A 20,003-nucleotide genomic window follows, 5' to 3' on the forward strand; every position below is an offset into this window, starting at 1 on the left:
AGCTACCAGTATTTTAACAAAGTTACCAGAACATTTAGTCATTTTGGTAATTAACATGTTATCTATGGCAATCTTGGGTAACTTTGGTAATTTATACTTCAATAACTTTTAAATGTATTCATATATAGTATAAATGTTCTATATCTGTGTCCATATTGTTCATGAGTTTCTAGTGGATAGACCATATGGTTAAAGAGAAAATAGCCTAATTAGTTAAAAGCATTAATCAACAAAGGCATTTTCAATTAACTCTGTTTTGGTGCCAACACATTAACAAAGACATATTGACATAGTAAAATAAATAAAAGTTAGTAAAAAAAAAAGCTGTCATACATTTTATTTTATATGATCTTATTTGATATACAGTTGGAAGTCGGAAGTTTACAAACACTTAGGTTGGAGTCATTCAAAATCGTTTTTCAACCACTCCACAAATTCTTGTTAACAAACTATAGTTTTGGCAAGTCGGTTAGGATATCTACTTTGTGCATGACACAAATATTTTTTACAACAATTGTTTACAGACAGATTATTTCACTTATTATTCACTGTATCACAATTCCAGTAGGTCAGAAGTTTACATACACTAAGTTGACTGTGCCTTTAAACAGAAAATGATGTCATGGCTTTAGAAGCTTCTGATAGGCTAATTGACATAATTTTAGTCAATTGGAAGTGTACCTGTATTTCAAGGCCTACCTTCAAACTCAGTGCCTCTTTGCTTGACATCATGGGAAAATCAAAAGAAATCTGCCAAGACCTCAGAAAAAAAATTGTGGACCTCCACAAGTCTGGTTCATCCTTGGGAGCAATTTCCAAACGCCTCCACGTTCATCTGTACAAACAATAGTACGCAAGTATAAACACCATGGGACCACACAGCCGTCATACCGTTCAGGATGGAGACGCGTTGTGTACTAGAGATGAATGTACTTTGGTGCGAAAAGTGCAAATCAATCCCAGAACAACAGCAAAGGACATTGTGAAGATGCTGGAGGAAACAGGTACAAACGTATCTAAATCCACAGTAAAACAAGTCCTATATCAACATAACCTGAAAGGCAGCTCAGCAAGGAAGAAGCCACGGACTATGGTTTGCAACTGCACATGGGGACAAAGATCGTACTTTTTGGAGAAATATCCTCTGGTCTGATGATACAAAAATAGAACTGTTTGGCCATAATGACCATTGTTATGTTTGGAGGAAAAAGGGGGAGGCTTGCAAGCTGAAGAACACCATCAAAAACCGTGAAGCACGGGGGTGGCAGAATCATGTTGTGGGGGTGCTTTGCTGCAGGAGGGATTGGTGCACTTCACAAAATAGATGGCAGCATGAGAAAGGAAAATCATGTGGATATATTGAAGCAACATCTCAAAACATCAGTCAGGAGGTTAAAGCTTGGTCGCAAATGGGTCTTCCAAATGGACAATGACCCCAAGCATACTTCCAAAGTTGTGGCAAAATGGTTTAAGGACAACGAAGTTTGGGGTATTGGAGTTGCCATCACAAAGCCCTGACATCAATTCTATAGAAAATTTGCTGGCTGAAAATGCTGAAAAAGCATGTGCGAGCAAGGAGGCCTAAAACCGGACTCCGATACAACAGCTCTGTCAGGAGGAATGAGACAAAATTCACCCAACTTATTGTGGGAAGCTTGTGGAAGGCTACCCGAAACGTTTGACCCAAGTATAACAATTTAAAGGCAATGCTAACAAATACTAATTGAGTGTATGTAAACATCTGACCCAATGGGAATGTGATGAAAGAAATAAAAGCTGAAATAAATCATGCTCTACTATTATTCTGACATTTCACATTCTTAAAATAAAGTGGTGATCCTAACTGACCTAAGACAGGGAATTTTTACTAGTATTAAATGTCAGGAATTGTGAAAAACTCAGTTTAAATGTATTTGGCTAAAGTGTATGTAAACTTCCGACTTCAACTGTATTTTACATGTGAGAAGGCCAGCCACACAGAGCGCCTGAGATAATTACAGATAACTGAGATAATCTGAAGTAACCAAAAGAGCCACTTGTGATAAATTACATAAAATCCTTGAAAGTTAACAAAATTCTGGTAGTGTACTGGTAAACTTCGAAAGTGACACTCCCTTTAAAACCTTATGTGAGGCTCATTCCAAGAGCCTTTTTCTCCAAGGGCCCAATCAATATGTGCACTACTCACTGTTAGCCACACAGTGGCACTGTTTTCATGCAGTCCAGGGCTGTATCACAATAGTCTAGTCTAGTGGCCTCATCTCCTTCGTTTACCTTAGTTACAGGAAAGAATAGGTGAAAACATGATCTTAATCATTACACATAATGCAAAAATCATTAAACAGTAAACACACTAACATCGGATCATCAATAGCCTAGGCCTAGTCATAAAAAGGTATAGGTACTAAAGTCTCAGTCAGTCCACTATAGGTCTACAGAACATTAGTATAATGTTCCCATAGCTCTGCAGTGAGTCTGCTTAAAAAAACGAAGTTTAGTAGTCTAGATAGGTGGACACTTTGTTGAATTATTTGTATTTTTATAATCAATAATTATCCTATCATGGCCCATGATTAACATCGAACGTTTTCCTCATATTGATATAGAACGGGTTATAGCTACCTAATTTTCTTTGTCCAATCCAACTGCAGTAGAGTCAGGCAGTTACATTTTAATCTGGCTCCGCTACTAAACAGGGAAGCATCTACAAGCTCGCGCACAGGCTCCGCAGAATGAAGCCACTGGTTCCACAACTGAGGTTCAACAGGTACAGTAACTTTAAACGCACCTCTCATTTTGTACAGAAGTGATCGAGAAGAGTTTGATGTGGTAAATTATATATATATAATTTAATATAATTATATATATATACACACGGTACTTTAGTCAGCCTAGAACAGTCTATTGCCATTTTACTTGGTTCTGAATTAGTTTTGATGTATTGTTTGCGAGCTTGGTTTAATTACGCTATGTGCGTTTAATGCATTAGCCTTTTTAAAGTCTTGACATCACGATTTGGCCTACCATTTCCGGAATGAGCTCTTAACTTGTCTGTGAACGAGGAACTACAAACACGTGTTTTAAAACAACTTTGTAAGCACAAAAAGTAGGCTACTTTTCAAAAATCTATGTGAGAATTGTGCTCATTTTACATGTAATCTACATAAAGTAGGCTTTGACAACACTAATATCAAACATATTAAAGACAGTGCAGTATGAAGATAGGCTAAAACTGCTTCTCCAATAGAAATACCCGAGCACACTTATAGCGATGTTATGGCGACATTGGCTACCCAAACTCATGCGTAGAAACACGTAATCGGATCTAAAATCCCATTTATGCTTGATCCTAAAATGCTTGATATGGAGGGTGTGACGCAATTTCAGGGGATGCGAAGGCATGCAGAGGCCGCATTGAACTGGGTGCCACATTGAAAGTCACCCTGTAAAATACAACTTGAGCAAAAGTCTAAAAGTATTTGATTTTAAATATACTTAAAGTATCAAAAGTAAATGTAATTTCAAAACTATACTTAAATATCAAAAGTAAAAGTATAAATAATTTCAAATTCCTTATATTAGGCAAACCAGAAGGCACAATTTTCCTGTTTTTTTAATTTACGGATATTCAAGGGGCACACTCCAACACTCAGACATTATTTAAACATGAAGCATTTGTATTTAGTGACTCTGCCAAATCAGAAGCAGTAGGTATGAGCAGGGTTGTTCTCTTGATAAGTGCATGAATTTGACAATTTTTCTGTCCTGTTAAGCATTCAAAATGTAATGAGTACTTTTGCGTGTCAGGGAATATGTATGGAGTAAAAAGTACATTATTTTCTTGAGGAATGTAGTGAAGTAAAAGTAGTCAAATATAAATAGTAAAGTAAAGATACCCCCAAAAAATACTTAAGTAGTACTTTAAAGTGTTTTTACTTAAGTGCATTACACCACTGGCCTTCAAATCAGAGGCACTGATTTCATATAAAGTTGTTTTTGACAAAAATGAAAATGTGTCACTTTAACAAGGTTATGGTAATAACATGTTCAACTACTTAAGACATTGGTTCGACTCTAGGTTGTGCCTTTAGATTTTGGAATATTTCACTTCTCTCATTTGGCGTGTTTGAGTGGTAATTCGACTGTAGACAGAAGTGGACAAGTAAAGTCAGGGTCGAAGTACATGCACCAACAGCAAATCGGACAACTTCTGTTGTTTCTAGGAAACCCAACTCTAACCAGTTTTCCATCCAACCTTTGTATGCTAGTAAAGTACATGTTGGATAAAACATGTAATGACAGGCCTGATAGAAAGAGAATATTTTTTGGTAAACTTTCCAAATGTCAACAAAACTAAATATGCTAGACAAGGTGGGATCTTTTGTGTCGAAGTATTTTAGAAATATCGGTAGAAACGCTTTTATGCGCAAATACTGATATAGTAACCATTATATTGAAGAAAACTTGGAGTTTACGTGATGACATGTATGGTCCTTCCATTATGTCTGGTAGGGAAAGCATGCAGTTTATTAGCCTACAGATCAAGTTCAATCAATCAAGTTTATTTTATATAGCCATTCGTACATCAGCTAATATCTCGAAGTGCTGTACAGAAACCCAGCCTAAAACCCCAAACAGCAAGCAATGCAGGTGTAGAAGCACGGTGGCTAGGAAAAACTCCCTAGAAAGGCCAAAACCTAGGAAGAAACCTAGAGAGGAACCAGGCTATGAGGGGTGGCCAGTCCTCTTCTGGCTGTGCCGGGTGGAGATTATAACAGAACTATGCCAAGATGTTCAAAATGTTCATAAGTGACAAGCATGTTCAAATAATAATCATTAATAATTTTCAGTTGGCTTTTCATAGCCGATCATTAAGAGTTGAAAACAGCAGGTCTGGGACAGGTAGGGGTTCCATAACCGCAGGCAGAACAGTTGAAACTGGAACAGCAGCAAGGCCAGGTGGACTGGGGACAGCAAGGAGTCATCATGCCCAGTTTGCCGTGACGTATGGTCCTAGGGCTCAGGTTCTCAGAGAGAGAGAAAGAAAGAGAGAACGAGAGAATTAGAGAGAGCATACTTAAATTCACACAGGACACTGGATAAGACAGGAGAAGTACTCCAGGTATAACCAACTGACCCTAGCCCCCCGACACATAAACTACTGCAGCATAAATACTGGAGGCTGAGACAGGAGGGGTCAGGAGACACTGTGGCCCCATCTGATGATACCCCCGGACAGGGCCAAACAGGAAGGACCCACCCACTTTGCCAAAGCACAGCCCCCGCACCACTAGAGGGATATCTTCAATCACCAACTTACAATCCTGAGACAAGGCCGAGTATAGCCCACAAAGATCTCCACCACAGCACAAACCAAGGGGGGGCGCCAACCCAGACAGGAAGATCACGTCAGTAACTCAACCCACTCAAGTGACGCACCCCTCCTAGGGACGGCATGAAAGAGCACCAGTAAACCAGTGACTCAGCCCCTGTAATAGGGTTAGAGGCAGAGAATCCCAGTGGAGAGAGGGGAACCGGCCAGGCAGAGACAGCAAGGGCGGTTCGTTGCTCCAGAGCCTTTCCGTTCACCTTCACACTCCTGGGCCAGACTACACTCAATCATATGACCTACTGAAGAGATAAGTCTTCAGTAAAGACTTAAAGGTTGAGACCGAATCTGCGTCTCTCACATGGGTAGGCAGACCGTTCCATAAAAATGGAGATCTATAGGAGAAAGCCCTGCCTCCCGCTGTTTGCTTAGAAATTCTAGGGACAATTAGGAGGCCTGCGTCTTGTGAACGTAGCGTACGTATAGGTATGTACGGCAGGACCAACTCGGAAAGATAGGTAGGAGCAAGCCCATGTAACGCTTTATAGGTTAACAGTAAAACCTTGAAATCAGCCCTTGCCTTAACAGGAAGCCAGTGTAGGGAAGCTAGCACTGGAGTAATATGATCAAATTTCTTGGTTCTAGTCAGGATTCTAGCAGCCGTATTTAGCACTAACTGAAGTTTATTTAGTGCTTTATCCGGGTAGCCGGAAAGTAGAGCATTGCAGTAGTCTAACCTAGAAGTAACAAATGCATGGATTAATTTTTCTGCATCATTTTTGGACAGAAAACTTCTGATTTTTGCAATGATACGTAGATGGAAAAAAGCTGTCCTTGAAACAGTCTTGATATGTTTGTCAAAAGAGAGATCAGGGTCAAGAGTAACGCCGAGGTCCTTCACAGTTTTATTTGAGACGACTTTACAACCATCAAGATTAATTGTCAGATTTAACAGAAGATCTCTTTGTTTCTTGGGACCTAGAACAAGCATCTCTGTTTTGTCCGAGTTTAAAAGTAGAAAGTTTTCAGCCATCCACTTCCTTATGTCTGAAACACAGGCTTCTAGCGAGGGCAATTTTGGGGCTTCACCATGTTTCATTGAAATGTACAGCTGTGTGTCATCCGCATAGCAGTGAAAGTTAACATTATGTTTTCGAACAACATCCCCAAGAGGTAAAATATATAGTGAAAACAATAGTGGTCCTAAAACGGAACCTTGAGGAACACCAAAATGTACAGTTCATTTGTCAGAGGACAAACCATTCACAGAGACAAACTGATATCTTTCCGACAGGTAAGATCTAAACCAGGCCAGAACTTGTCCGTGTAGACCAATTTGGGTTTCCAGTCTCAAGTTACAGTTGGTGAGGAGAAACTACAGAAATGTCCAGTTGGCTGCAGTCGAAAGTTCATGACGTTTGATCACATGGTTGTTGTAAAGGTCATGCAGTCAGCATGTAGTCGCAAGTCTGACAATTTTTATACCCATAATGCAACACACTTTGAAAGGTGGTGACCAACGTTGATCAACGTCTTGACAAAAGTGATCCGCTCGAACGTGGAATAGAATGGCATCAAACACATGGTAACCATGTGTTTAATGTATTTGATACCATTCCACCTATTCTGCTCCAGCCATTACCTCGAGCCCTTCCTCCCCAATTAAGGTGCCACCAACCTCCTGTGGTTCTCAGAAGTCTTGCGATGTTGTGCTTCTTGGTTTAGAAACACTGTGATAATATACTGCAGTCCAGTCCACTATTGTTGGCTGTTAAAATGTTCCATAGTATTGGCAAATATACTGAGATGGGTTAATTTAAACTTACTTGCTCAGACGGGCTGGGCCATCCAGCATCTCTGCTTTCTTCTTCTTCTTCTTCTTCTTCTTGTTCTTGTTCTTCTATGGTATTATGGCGGTCCGCAAACAAGCGTTAGAGGTGCATGCCGCCACCTACTGTATGGGTGGTAAACTATAGAAAAAATATCCATTGTAGGAAAAAAGGGGGGAAAAACGACTTCATGCAAAAATTGACTCATAAGAAAAACATCCCACTGCTACAGTAACATTCCAATTCAAGTCACATTCCTACAAAGGCTCAGGGGCCTGTGAGGGCGCAACATCCTTTGACAGGATTTCTTGCAATGCCTCGGCTGTAAACTCACTGAGTCCAAAAAAGGGTTCTGCTGCACTCACAATAATTCAAATTTTCCCAGATTTCTTCTTTGTTTGTGCTGTACCATTTATGACCATTGCAATAAATGCTACAACGTCCACCTTTTTCACATGTAATATATCAGGATCCCTTGATTGCCAAGAAACATTCACTGGTGCAGTCTCAATTACCATTGCGTCTTCAACGCCACTTGCTCCTTCCACTCTTCTCACCGACTCCAGATAGGAGACATGCTGGAAATCCCTTAGTCCCCTTCACCCTAACAGGGCAATCTAGGGATTCGGGCGCATGTTCGCCACCACAGTTGCAACATATAACCTCAGCTGGCATACATTTTTCTTTCCGTCAGCATACACTTGATACATGCCCAAATCTTTTGCCTTCATAACACTGGAGGGACTTGTGCACAAAAGCTCTTACAGGGTATCTCATTAAGCCTAGCTTTACATGGGAAGGGAGAGACTCGTCAAAAAACAATAAAATGGACAAAGTGGGTTTACTTACTCCATCCACCATACAGGTCAGTCGACATGTACCAATCACTTCACCTACTTCCTCAGGTATATCATCTGCATTCACTTAATTCGCAACCCCAGAGATAACCCCCTTAACAGGCTCCCTGCTTTGGAAATCCATACACAACATTATATTTAAAAAATATATTTTTGAGGCGCAAAGCACGCTTCTTCTGGTCCGCGGATAGAATCGGAATACCAGCTGTTGTGACTCTCACCAATGCCACCTCACCCAATGCAGCCATGATACTCCTCGTGACTTCAAACAGATGCCCCAGGTAACATTGATCCAACACCTTCACTCTGACTATAAACAAATCTAGGAATTTCTTAGTTTCCATCACAACTGTAACCCACTCGTTCTCACTCTCATCTTCGCCCAACCCGTCATCAGTTTCAAACAGAACATCCGTTTCCCGCCATCTTCCCTGAGTAAAACTCATCTCTGCTTTATCAATCTGTCTTAATTTAATCCTCCTGGATTCGGGTAGACGTAACATAGTAAATGTAAATCCGGTACATGACAATATAATGTTACATTTCGTATGGTATGTATTCATTTGAGGATGTCCATCATCAATTTTTTACGAATTATAATCCGTATGATATGTTAAATTGCAATTCGTACAATGTATTAATATTTAAATGTAAATGTATGATATGTTACAAATTCCAATTTTGATAGGTGGCTAATGTTAGCTAGGTTAGGGGTTAGGTTTAAGGTTAGGGTCAGGAGTTAGGTTTAAGGGTTATGGTTATGGTCAAAGTAGCTAAAAAGTAGTAAGTAAATGCTAATTAGCTCAAATTTAAAAAGTTGTCCATGATGAGATTCGTTGCTAGAAGTTTGCTTTATACTGCCACCCATCCACCCCGACCATTCACCCTGCTTTCGTTTTTGCCTTATGTAACCTTGTTTCTTATGTAACCATACCAAACATAATGTCATACTAATTTGAGTGTCCCAGATTTAAATTTACTATGTTACGTCTAGCCTATGAGAGGTGCCAGACCTCTGTCCTTTCTAGTATGGCCAGAAAGTCACAACTCAGAAGATGCACTTTAGACTACAAAGGGGGTATCTAAACACTTCACTGCCCACTGGGTACAAACTGATTGAATCAACATTGTTTCAATGTCATTTGTCAACGTATTGTGACGTGGAATCTATGTGGAAAAAAACATTGGATTTCAAAAAGTCATTAACTGTTGTTGAGGGTAATATTTTAACAACAGGATTAGGTCATCATGGTAACCAAATCTTAACATGGACAAACCTTGTATAAAATATGTTTAATTTGTAACTTTTAACGCAGGGGTGGGGAACTCCTCGAGGGCCTGATTGGTGTCACACTTTTTCTCCATCCCTAGCAAACACAGCTGATTAATCAAACTGAATTCTAAACTGAAGATCATGATTAGGTGATTATTGGAGTCAGGTGTGTTAGCTGGGGCTGGGGCAAACCGGTGACACCATCAAGACTGGAATTGCCCACCCCTGCTTTAAAGCAACATCAGATTTTCAACGTTATATCCACCATCAGCAATAAAACAATAGGCTGGGCAGATCTCCTCCTGGAGAATTGATCCATCTACAGCTAACCTTTGGTCTCCCATCCAAGGTTTTAACCAAGCCCAGCCCAGGTATGATATTTGTCACTGACTATTACCAATGTGCTATAGTGAGACAGATTCTTGAGAGATCTCCACTTAAACTAAATCGATTTACTGTTGCTGTCGAAGTCATTCCAAAGGGTAGGTTTAACAGAGTACATTTAATGTGACCATACTTTTATCATTCATATATCATCAATTAAGCTATTTCAGCCTATAGCATTTGCAATGTCATCAACAGCTATTGTTTCAATCTAACCTAGAATTCACCTTAAAATAGACAAAATAGGCCTGGGGTTTTAAAGTCTGGTTGATTTAAAATGTAATGATATTTGTGATTTTGAATTGTTTGGTTGTCAACGCAACCAAATATCAACATTTGAAGGAGGTGTTTATTTTGCTTCTGTGCCACTAATTAGTCTGGCTTTAATTTTAGTTTGTCTGCAAATCACTCATTGATATGTTGGAGTCACATCTCCATCTCAACCAAAGTTAAAGAAAAGGACTAAATTGAACTTTATTTCAAGTGCATTTAGAGTTTTGTTTGTTCTAAGTTAAGATTTTTGGTTGAGATGGAGATGTGAATCCAACATCAATTATTAATTTGTAGACAAACTTGAATTAAAGCTATATAAGTGCACAGATGGACCTATCCAAGTGAACTTCTTGATATTTGGTTGCTTTGACAACACAATTCAATATCACTTTTGAAATACAATAAATACCCTTTTAACATGTCGAAGTTAACAAATTATATGTTGGATTCATGTCTCCAACTCAACCAAAAATGCAGTTAAAGCATGTGATTAAGCCAGTGGCTCAGATGGAACTATCCAAGCAGTAGATGCATCTCCTTTAAATTTGAAGTTGCCGTAACTATACATTTCTTCTTATTGTAATGACCCTGGGTTTATAAGCGCGGATATCGACTCTGCCGCTTGAGCATGCTTTTGGGGAACTGTCGATAGCGCACCCGACTAGAAAGTTGAGGGTTTGAGACATGCTCCTTGCTGTTTCATTACATTATGTAGTCATATAAAGCATACATGTTCAAAATGGCATGCATAGGCCTTGTAAAGATCTTCACGATTGCTGTAATATTTTACCTTTATTTAACTAGGCAAGTCAGTTAAGAACAAATTGTTATTTACAATGACCGCCTACCCTGGCGACGCTGTGCCAATTGTGATTCCCAAACATGGCTGAATGTGATGCAGCCTGGATTCGAACCAAGGACTGTAGTGACGCTGCTTGCACTGCCTTAGACCGCTGTGCCACTCGGGAGCTAAACAGAATCTCAAACAGCATTGGTCACTTGCACTATATACTTTTAATGTAAACTCAACTGCAATCCAGGTCAAAAAAGAATGGCGCACTGCTAGGATACAATACTAGGTTTTTGTAGATCGAAGGTGCTCTCTGGTAAAAGGGATATGGATTGCTCACCATTCCTGTAGGGTCTTAGTGGTCTCTTAGCTGTCATCTAGTGGACACATTGTCCTATTGCCCTCTGCTATGTTTGGACTGCTGTGGTCCATGTCTGCTGTGATCTAGTGTACTATAAAATGTATGGCTCTCCGACTCTCTCCATTTGCCCACTCCTATTCAAGGCTAGAACTACTTTGGCTTTTCTAGTATGTTTTAATACTTTTAACCTAACATGCATTTTGATATCATATATCTAACTTTTGAATGTATATGTTAAAATCTTCTGTCACCCAAGTCAGACTGTTCTCTCTGCTACTGCATTGCAAGTGGTACCTGAGTGCCAAGACTAGGTCCAAAAGGCTCCTTAACAGCTTCTACCCCCAAGCCATAAGACTGCTGAACAATTAATCAAATGGACACCTGGACTATTTACATTTACACTGCTGCTACTCATTGTTTATTATCTATGCATAGTCACTTACCCCCTACCTACATTAACAAATTACATCAACTAACCTGTACCCCCGCACACTGACTCGGTATTGTGTTACTTTTTATTTTATTTTTTACTTTAGTTTATTTAGTTAATATTTTCTTAACTCTATTTATTGAACTGCATTGTTGGTTAAGGGCTTTTAAGTAAATATTTTACGGTAAGGTCTACTCTACACCTGTTGTATTCGGCACTTTGATTTGATAGTATTGTTTACTAGATGTTGTCCAATTAATATTGACTATTCTGTAACTACTCCCTCTTCAAATCAGGGTTGATTGGAAAATGCTTTGTTCCAAAAAATCTTTGTACTCCATGACGAAGGCCAAGCAGCCAAAATGCATCAGAGTTAAAAAATATTTGTTTCATTAAACATGCCATACAAAAACAGACATTTTTATTAATGAAGAGTGCCTTGGTGCATTCCAGGCCCACTGGTTCTGCTAACAGTGATAACACAATCTATTGTATAAATAAATTATCTGACTTTGAAATTCACTGTGCTTTTAAATGGTTGAAAGCACAGTGATAGACATTTGGGTGACAACTAAACCAAAAATCAGACATTGTTTTTCTGTTTGGTTGTGCTTTTAGATGGTTGAAGCATAATGATAACACATTGGAAATTCAACTGTCTTTTGAACTGACAAATATTATCCACATTGCAATGACTAGTGTGCCCAGTGAGTGGGGTCTGATTGTTCAGAGATGAAGATCTCAAGGGGCTCTCGCTTTCCTTTTTCTGGAGGATAAACATGTACACATGAAGGATCCTTTGTTGCTACACTGATAGTTCTCGTTAACTGACTTTGTGACCTCAGGCGCCGTTTTCCCTTAATTCAGCACTTTTAATAACTGCCGCGTGAACACTTTGGTGTTCGCCTTCAAAGTGCTTGTTTCAGCATTGAGCACTGTGCTGGTTTGCTCTACTACATGACTCATTTCTCTGCTCATGATAAGCAACACTTGATTCTACTGACTAGAACATTATTCATGCCCATCTGGAATTTCTGTGCCAGTGAAAAGGTAGCTACGGCTCAGAGCTGGGTTTCTTTGGTAACATGATGACCATTCAATGCTCTCTCATTTGGATTTATTGAAGCAGTGTTCGCTCACTGTCCTGGTGGTTTAGGTTACCTACCTGTTGTCACGGATACGCTCCCCTGGCAGGTGTGGGTATGTTGGCGCAGGATGTGATTCTCAGCATTATTGCGGCCTCAGTAAACATCCCATGCTGGGTAGTGACTGACTGATAGCTTCTTTACCTCTGCTGGGATGTCATTAGATCTTTACACTGAGAGTCAGCGAGAGTGTCTCTATTTTTCAGCACTGGTCACCAACTCGGGTCCTGGAGAGCTACACGATGTGTAGGCTTTTGTTACAGCACTAGTCAACCAATCATTACAACCTTGATTTGTTGAGTCAATCATATTGGGCTGGAACAGAAGTCGCCACACCCTAAAGATCTCCAGAACTAGGGTTAGAAACCATTGTTCTAAGGGGTTTGTCAGGAGTGTGTCCTGAGGAGATGGTTTTCTATAATCAGTTGTGACCATTGTTCTCAGGCCACACCCTTCTGCTGCTATTGGCTAGCAGGGACACTGTTGTGGTGTTTGCCCTGCTGATGCGACTCCTTTCTCCAGGACGTGATGGGAATGCTGATATTCCAGTTCCCAACCTGAGCCTGGCACTCCCGACAGCTCCCATCTCAGCTGACAACAGGTGTTACCTCACGACAGGTGCAACACACATCACAACAGGTGTGTCACCTAGGAATATCGTTTATTCCTAGGTACGCCTAGCATTGCCTGGCTGATGGGAAATCACACACACACACACACACACACACACACACACGACTGACTTCCTCCTGAGATATGACGGACATGAGAAGTAGACACACACAGCTCTACGAGAGACACAAAGGATTATTTTATGGTTGGACTGTGAGTTTTTAATTTTATTGACATTACAACCTTTCTTTGATGCAAGGAAGAGTGTAATTATTCAAAGTGATGTAGCAGTATATTAGGCCCTACGTAGTATATACTTTCCTGCAGTCAAATGACAAAATCGCCCTCTAGTGGCCTCATGAGTGGAATGTTATTAATATTTTTCATAATTAAACTTATTTTCTTTTATGCCAAAAATCTGGTGTTTCTCTGTCAAATGGTTTTGTTAGATTTCAGTCTTCTGTGATGTGTAATATTGGGATGCAAACTCAAAATGTAATACATTTCAACTCTGTCTGACATGGTACAGGTGTCTTACTTGGTCTAATTCCATAACCATATGTGTGTACTTTTGATTTAAAGCAGATTTGTGCAATACTATGATGAAACACACTGTCCCTGATTTAGCCCACTGCAGTATAACGTTAATGTTCAACATATTTCAAGAAGTGTAGGCTTTAAAATGTTCTTATTCATTGAGGTGACAGAATTAGAAATGTCAAGATGCTTTGTAATAAATAATTGGTGTATTGTGTATATAAGTGAAATGATCAACAGAGAGCTCACTGTGAAATCCTCATTTCAAGCTCAGAGCTGCTTTCTGAGAGCTACTGTTCCTGACTTGTCCTCAATCAAACTGTCACTAACATTAAAAAAGGACAAACTAGTCATGTGCAAATTCCTCATTTGTCAAGTTGCCTCAACTGTGAAGCCAAGTCTTTAGCAGTCAGATTCTTCCTGATGCAAGTCAGACTCCTTATCTAGGCACTGTACACATGTTTTGATACTAGGTATTAAAGTATTTTGTCAGGGTTTGGCTGTGTGCGCGACTGAAAGCATAGGACACACCAAGTCAGGCTGGGCTGAACTCAACTTGGCAGGTTGGCTGGTATTTTTCCCTTCCAGAGAATCAACCACTACATACACCACAACAGGGTGTATGTACACAGTGACTCAGTTGATTTCCCTCCTGGGCAGGTACATTTCAGCTTACCAGAAGAGTCTTATTGGAGTTCATCACATCTTAGAATCTTAATCAACTGAGTTCCATCCTGTTTTCCCTGCAAGTTACAGGATGAGGCAGCTAACAATAGAACCTTGCCCCCCCCTTCCCTTGTTAAGCTTTAAAGTTCACCTGTCTATAGCCAATTTGATTTCAGTCTTTGAGGTGTTTCCTGACTGATTCTGCATTTGGTTAATGATGTTTGTCCCCCATGAGACACTGTAGATGCAGAAGCCCATTTCAATTCCTCAATCCCCGGAATGAATCACTCAATCTGTAATAGATTTTTTTTGTTTTTTTGCTGAAGATGTAAAATTCCATAACTAAAACATCCAACAGGTGTTTAGTGAGGTGTTTCTCAAGTTTAAAACAAATGTGAAGGTGTCTTATATAAACAAATTCAGAACTGCTGGGCAGGTCTGTCACACTGTCTATGCTGTTGGATAGAGAGCAATCACTGCAGCTCTTCAGCCCATGTTAGTGGGCAAATGGACATTGTCAAATCAAAATCTAACCATTTACCCGCTATGACGAACAGAGTTTTAGATGAGACTGACTTTATGACCAAAATGATCATATTCACACTAAACTGTTTGACTCATATCGATGCCATATAGACCTTTTTAAAATGGATTCATTGCTTTTTATAGGGAGTCGCTATTTAAGCGTCGTGACCCATCTCTAAAGCCCACCAATGAGTCCAGACTCAATATTAGGGAAATTCTATATTGAAAGCTTAAGACTAAGGTTCTACTGTATCTGCAAAAATATGATAAAGAGATAATTGGCTTAAGTTCTGACCCCTCATTGGTTTGAATGGTGTCAGCAATTTTTACCTAGTGTGTTCTTTTGATCCTAACGACATGAATTGGGATATTTACAGTACTATATAGGTAGAGCTTTGTTCTGTTCAATGTTATGTCAACTCAATTTTGACAAATCCAGATAGTAATTTGAGAGCTAGGTTCTATGGAAGAATTAGGAGGCTTGTGTCCTGTAATGACTCAAGATATTATATAGTATCCTTTATCACAGTGTGCCTCTTCATGTCGGCCTGTTCTCCCTCACTTCTCTCAGGGCCCATGTTTCCGTGTGTGGATTTCTCTGCCGATTGGCAGACTTGAGTAGGCCTCAACAGGCATGACCACAGGACTGGACTCTTTTACCTCCTTTGACCCTGCTGCTCTACCTGCGTGAAATAGATGGAGCAAGAAAGACAACTCTACCTCTGTCTGCCAGAAGTACAAAGGTAATGTGAGCTCAGACAACTGTGTACACGGAAGCCGTCCGGTCAGCTATATTGTCTGTTTTCCAGTATCTTGAGTAAAGAGACACTGGAACCTCCTCACAGAAGCATGGGACACAAACACCAGCCAGAACCCTGCCACCTTTTCCTCTGCACCACCCACCCGTTTACATGTGCAGATACCCCAAGGACTTCCCTCTGGAAGAGTAACCCTTAGAACACATGCATAGAGAAGAGCATTCTGTCCTGTCCACACAGTCACTATAAACTCCTGTATCACAACTGTTTTGGAGAGACCAGAGCTCGAGATAAGAGTGGACGTTATAAGTATAGCGGTATAGGCAGCGGAAGCATCTTTGAGTCATGCAGGGCCGTGTGTGTCAGCTGTTGCTGGTGAATGCTTTGACCTGTGGTCTGGAGGTGTGTATGGCTGCAGGGACCTTCTACATCCCCCCTCTACTGCTGCAGGCCGGCATAGAGGAACGCTACATGACCATGGTGCTGGGTGAGTCAACACTCTATGACCGTAGTTCTGGATGAGTGACCTGGGTGTAAACACTAAGACCATGGCTGAAATAAGTGATTTGTTCTTGAGCTTGGAAGTAGATCTTCCCTCTCTACCTCTCTCTCAGGAGTCGGGCCGGTTCTGGGTTTGATCTTCGTACCTGTGATCGGTTCGTATAGTGACTCGTGGCGTGGTCGTTTTGGTCGGCGCCGGCCATTCATCTGGCTCCTATGTGTGGGGGTTCTGCTGGGCCTGCAGGTCTTGCCCCAGGCTTCTCACCTAGCTGCCCTGCTCTACCCACAGAGCCCCCGATGGCTGGAGGGGGTACTGCTGGTGGGGGCAGCCTGTCTGCTGGAGTTCTCAGGACAGGTGGAGCAGAATCTCAATATATTGTTAAATCAATAACATTGATGTAGATATTTGAATTCTTTATTCAAGTGCTCCTTGCTGTGTGTTTATGGAGTTTATAGCACCTAAATGACTTCTCGACAGGCCTGTTTCACACCGCTGGAAGCGCTGATCTCAGACCAGTTCCCTGGAGAGGAGGAGAGCAGAAGAGCCTTTTCTGTCTACTCACTGATGATCAGCCTGGGAGGATGCCTTGGGTAAGGGACCTCTCTCTCTCTCTCTCTCAATATCCGCCTCAGGAGCTGCCTGGGGCAGGTTACATCTCTCGCTGAGATGAAGTGGATAGGACAGAGATCAAGTCATAAAAGAGAACCAGAATATACACCTCTGTGATCCCTCTGTCTCATCCTAGGTACCTGCTCCCAGCCCTGGACTGGAGCCATGCCCCCACAGCAGCCTACCTAGGTGGCCAGGAGGCCTTTATCTACGTGTTGATCACCCTCATCTTCCTCACCTGCCTCGTCAGCACAGTCTTCATCTCAGAGGACAGATGGACTGGAGGAGAGAGAACCAGGAAGGGCGTTAGCGTGAGTTCCACCCTGAGCCCTTCCCATTGGAGGAGCCGATACTGTGGACACCCCTTGCTGTCGTGGGCCCAGTGTGTACGGATGGCTGTGGGGTGGTGTGTGTCGCTGTGCGTGTCGGCACTGCCACGTGTGTATGGTGTGTGTATGAGCTTCCCGGCAGTGATACGGCGGCTGTTTGTAGCTGAGCTGTTTAGCTGGATGGCTCTGATGAGCTTCATGCTGTTCTATACAGACTTTATGGGAGTGGGACTGTACCGTGGAGTACCCAACGCTACACCTGGAACACAGGAGAGACTACGATACGACGAAGGTAGGATGGGCAGACATTTACTTGATCCTTTCGATTTACTGCAAAAAGTTGCTGGGAATTTGACCTGTTTTTCTTTTCCACTCCTCCTTACTCTGACATTTTTATAAAAGATTTTCCAATTCACCCATTTCAATGCAGCAATAGATCTACTCTCCCCTCGTATCTACCAGGTGTACGCATGGCGAGTGTGGGTCTGTTTCTGCAGTGCCTGATCTCAGTGGTCTGCTCCATCCTGATAGAGCGCTGGATGGTGTTGCTAGGCACCCGGGCTGTTTACGTTAGCAGTGTGATCCTGCTAGCGTTAGCTACAGCTGTGATGAGCTTCTCAAAGAGTGTAGTGATGGTCACTGTCATGGCTGCAGCTACTGGATATACCTTCTGTGTGCTGCAGGTCCTGCCCTACACCCTGCTGTGTCTGTACCACTCTGACAAACGGGTAAGACACACACACACCCACACACACACACACACCCACACACCCACACACACCCACACACACACACCCACACACACCCACACTACCACACACACCCACACTACCACACACACCCACACTACCACACACACCCACACTACCACACACACACACACTACCACACACACACTACCACACACACACTACCACACACACACTACCACACACACACTACCACACACACACTACCACACACACACTACCACACACACACTACCACACACACACTACCACACACACACTACCACACACACACTACCACACACACACTACCACACACTAACACACACACACACTAACACACACACACACTAACACACACACACACTAACTAACACACACACACACACACACACACACACACAACCACTCCAGCCAGCAGGGGTGCTGTGGGTAGAGCAGGGCAGCTAGGTGAGAGGCCTGGGACAAGACCTGCAGAACCCCCACACAGGAGCCAGATGAATGGCCGGCGCCGACCGAAACGTCTACGTCGCGTTCTGACAGAAGTTATCACAGTAGATAAACCCTATCTCTCTCAGGTCTTTTTCTCCAGCGCCAGACCTTCTCAACAAGGGGAAAGTGACGACCATACACACTCAAAGCCGCTCCTTCCCCCCGACAATGCTTCCCCCAATGTGTCTCTGCCCCTGGATAGAGAGGGAGAGGCCGTACCCCTGCCTCAGAGAGGGATGTGTCTGGACATGGCTATCCTGGACAGTGCCTACCTGCTCTCCCAGGTAAGGACAGCTGCTAGTCTCTCTACAAGTTAGACCGGTTGACCTGTGCGTGCTTGTATGTGTGTCTTTGTGTTGGTTGGGACAATATTTGTCTCAACAATTATGGCTAATGTTCTGTTCTCTCCCCTGCAGGTGCTGCCTGCTCTGTGTCTGGGCTCCATAGTGCAGCAATCCCACAGCGTCAGTGCCTATATGGCCTCCGCTTGCTTCCTCAGCCTCCTGTCCCTGCTCTGCTCCACCAGTGTCGTCTTCACACGCAGCGACCTCCACAGGCTCACAGGGTCAAAGGGCGATACTCCAATGCTGAGGGGGCTAAAGGATTAATCCATTGTGGATTCTAGTTTGTATCTGTGTTCTATTATAGATTTTTACAAAATTTTGGCAGTCTGTCCTAGAATTCTGTAGCATGAGAAATATGCCGTATGACTCAAAGGGTTGGGGATTGCAGTTCTGACATCAGCACCTCTGAGACAGATGGGTGCTGTGTTGACACAGGTAGAGATTAACACAATCTAAGAGACAGATCATTCTTTCTGCACATACTTTTTTAAAATTTTCTTCCAGCCACAGAATCACATTGTGTGCGGTTACTTCTGGGCACATTTCATATAGTTTTGTAGATATATTTCTCTACTGTTGTCTCATTCCGCTATGGCATTTCTTTATCTGGAATTCTAATGAACTTATGAACCTTATAGTTGCTTATGTTGACATTAAAGAACTAGGTAGTCATATGAACAGTGCCAATTGTGTTTTGGATAATACATCAATAGTCTTTGTCACCTATCCCTTAACCCAACATGTAAATCTTCTGTTTTCGATATGCTATGATATCATAATTACTTGAAGAGTGAAGTGGTATGTATTGGGAATGTGGCATTTTATTCCTCAGGGAACTCGGTGCAGGTAAATCAGTTTCTGTTGTAGGCTGCTAACTAAATGCCTTATTTTTAAACCATGTACTTGATTGTCATCAGGTGGGAAATGTTATTCCATGTGTCCTTGGACATGCTTTTGCCTAATGCAATAAAATGTGTTAAATATTTTTTACATAATATATTGGTTTGTTTCACGGTTTAAACTGTTTGTAATTGTATCACGGGAAAGGATTAGTTATTACACAGGGTAATGGCTCATTTGCTCCAGGTGTGCCGTACTACTATGGCTGACCATGTAAAACAACACATTTCACTGCATGTATCCAGTGTTTTAAAAATAATAATTGAAGGTTAAGTTATTACACAGGGTAATAGAAGATTAAGTTGTTACACACTTTAATAGGTTATATGC

The 20,003-nt window shown here is 41.7% G+C and overlaps 1 protein-coding gene across 2 annotated transcripts; it reads left to right on the top strand.

Annotated features, from left to right (window-relative positions):
* The first annotated feature begins 35 nt into the window (after nucleotides 1–35).
* On the top strand, nucleotides 36–19,759 carry LOC129849222 (solute carrier family 45 member 3-like). Of its 2 annotated transcripts, none has more exons than XM_055916170.1 (8): nucleotides 36–2,767; nucleotides 15,583–16,256; nucleotides 16,384–16,625; nucleotides 16,749–16,861; nucleotides 17,017–17,501; nucleotides 17,672–17,937; nucleotides 18,516–18,713; nucleotides 18,846–19,759. In XM_055916170.1, exons 2-8 carry the CDS (start codon nucleotides 16,115–16,117, stop codon nucleotides 19,035–19,037), a joined length of 1,638 nt encoding a protein of 545 aa, XP_055772145.1. In that variant the 5' UTR covers nucleotides 36–2,767; nucleotides 15,583–16,114; the 3' UTR covers nucleotides 19,038–19,759. The 2 variants fall into 2 exon arrangements, with proteins under 2 accessions (XP_055772145.1, XP_055772137.1); XM_055916162.1 differs by lacking the exon at nucleotides 36–2,767 and adding an exon at nucleotides 2,958–9,659.
* The last annotated feature ends 244 nt before the right edge of the window (nucleotides 19,760–20,003 follow it).

This window comes from Salvelinus fontinalis, chromosome 3 (genome assembly GCF_029448725.1).
Source record: "Salvelinus fontinalis isolate EN_2023a chromosome 3, ASM2944872v1, whole genome shotgun sequence".
Lineage (NCBI taxonomy): Eukaryota > Metazoa > Chordata > Actinopteri > Salmoniformes > Salmonidae > Salvelinus > Salvelinus fontinalis.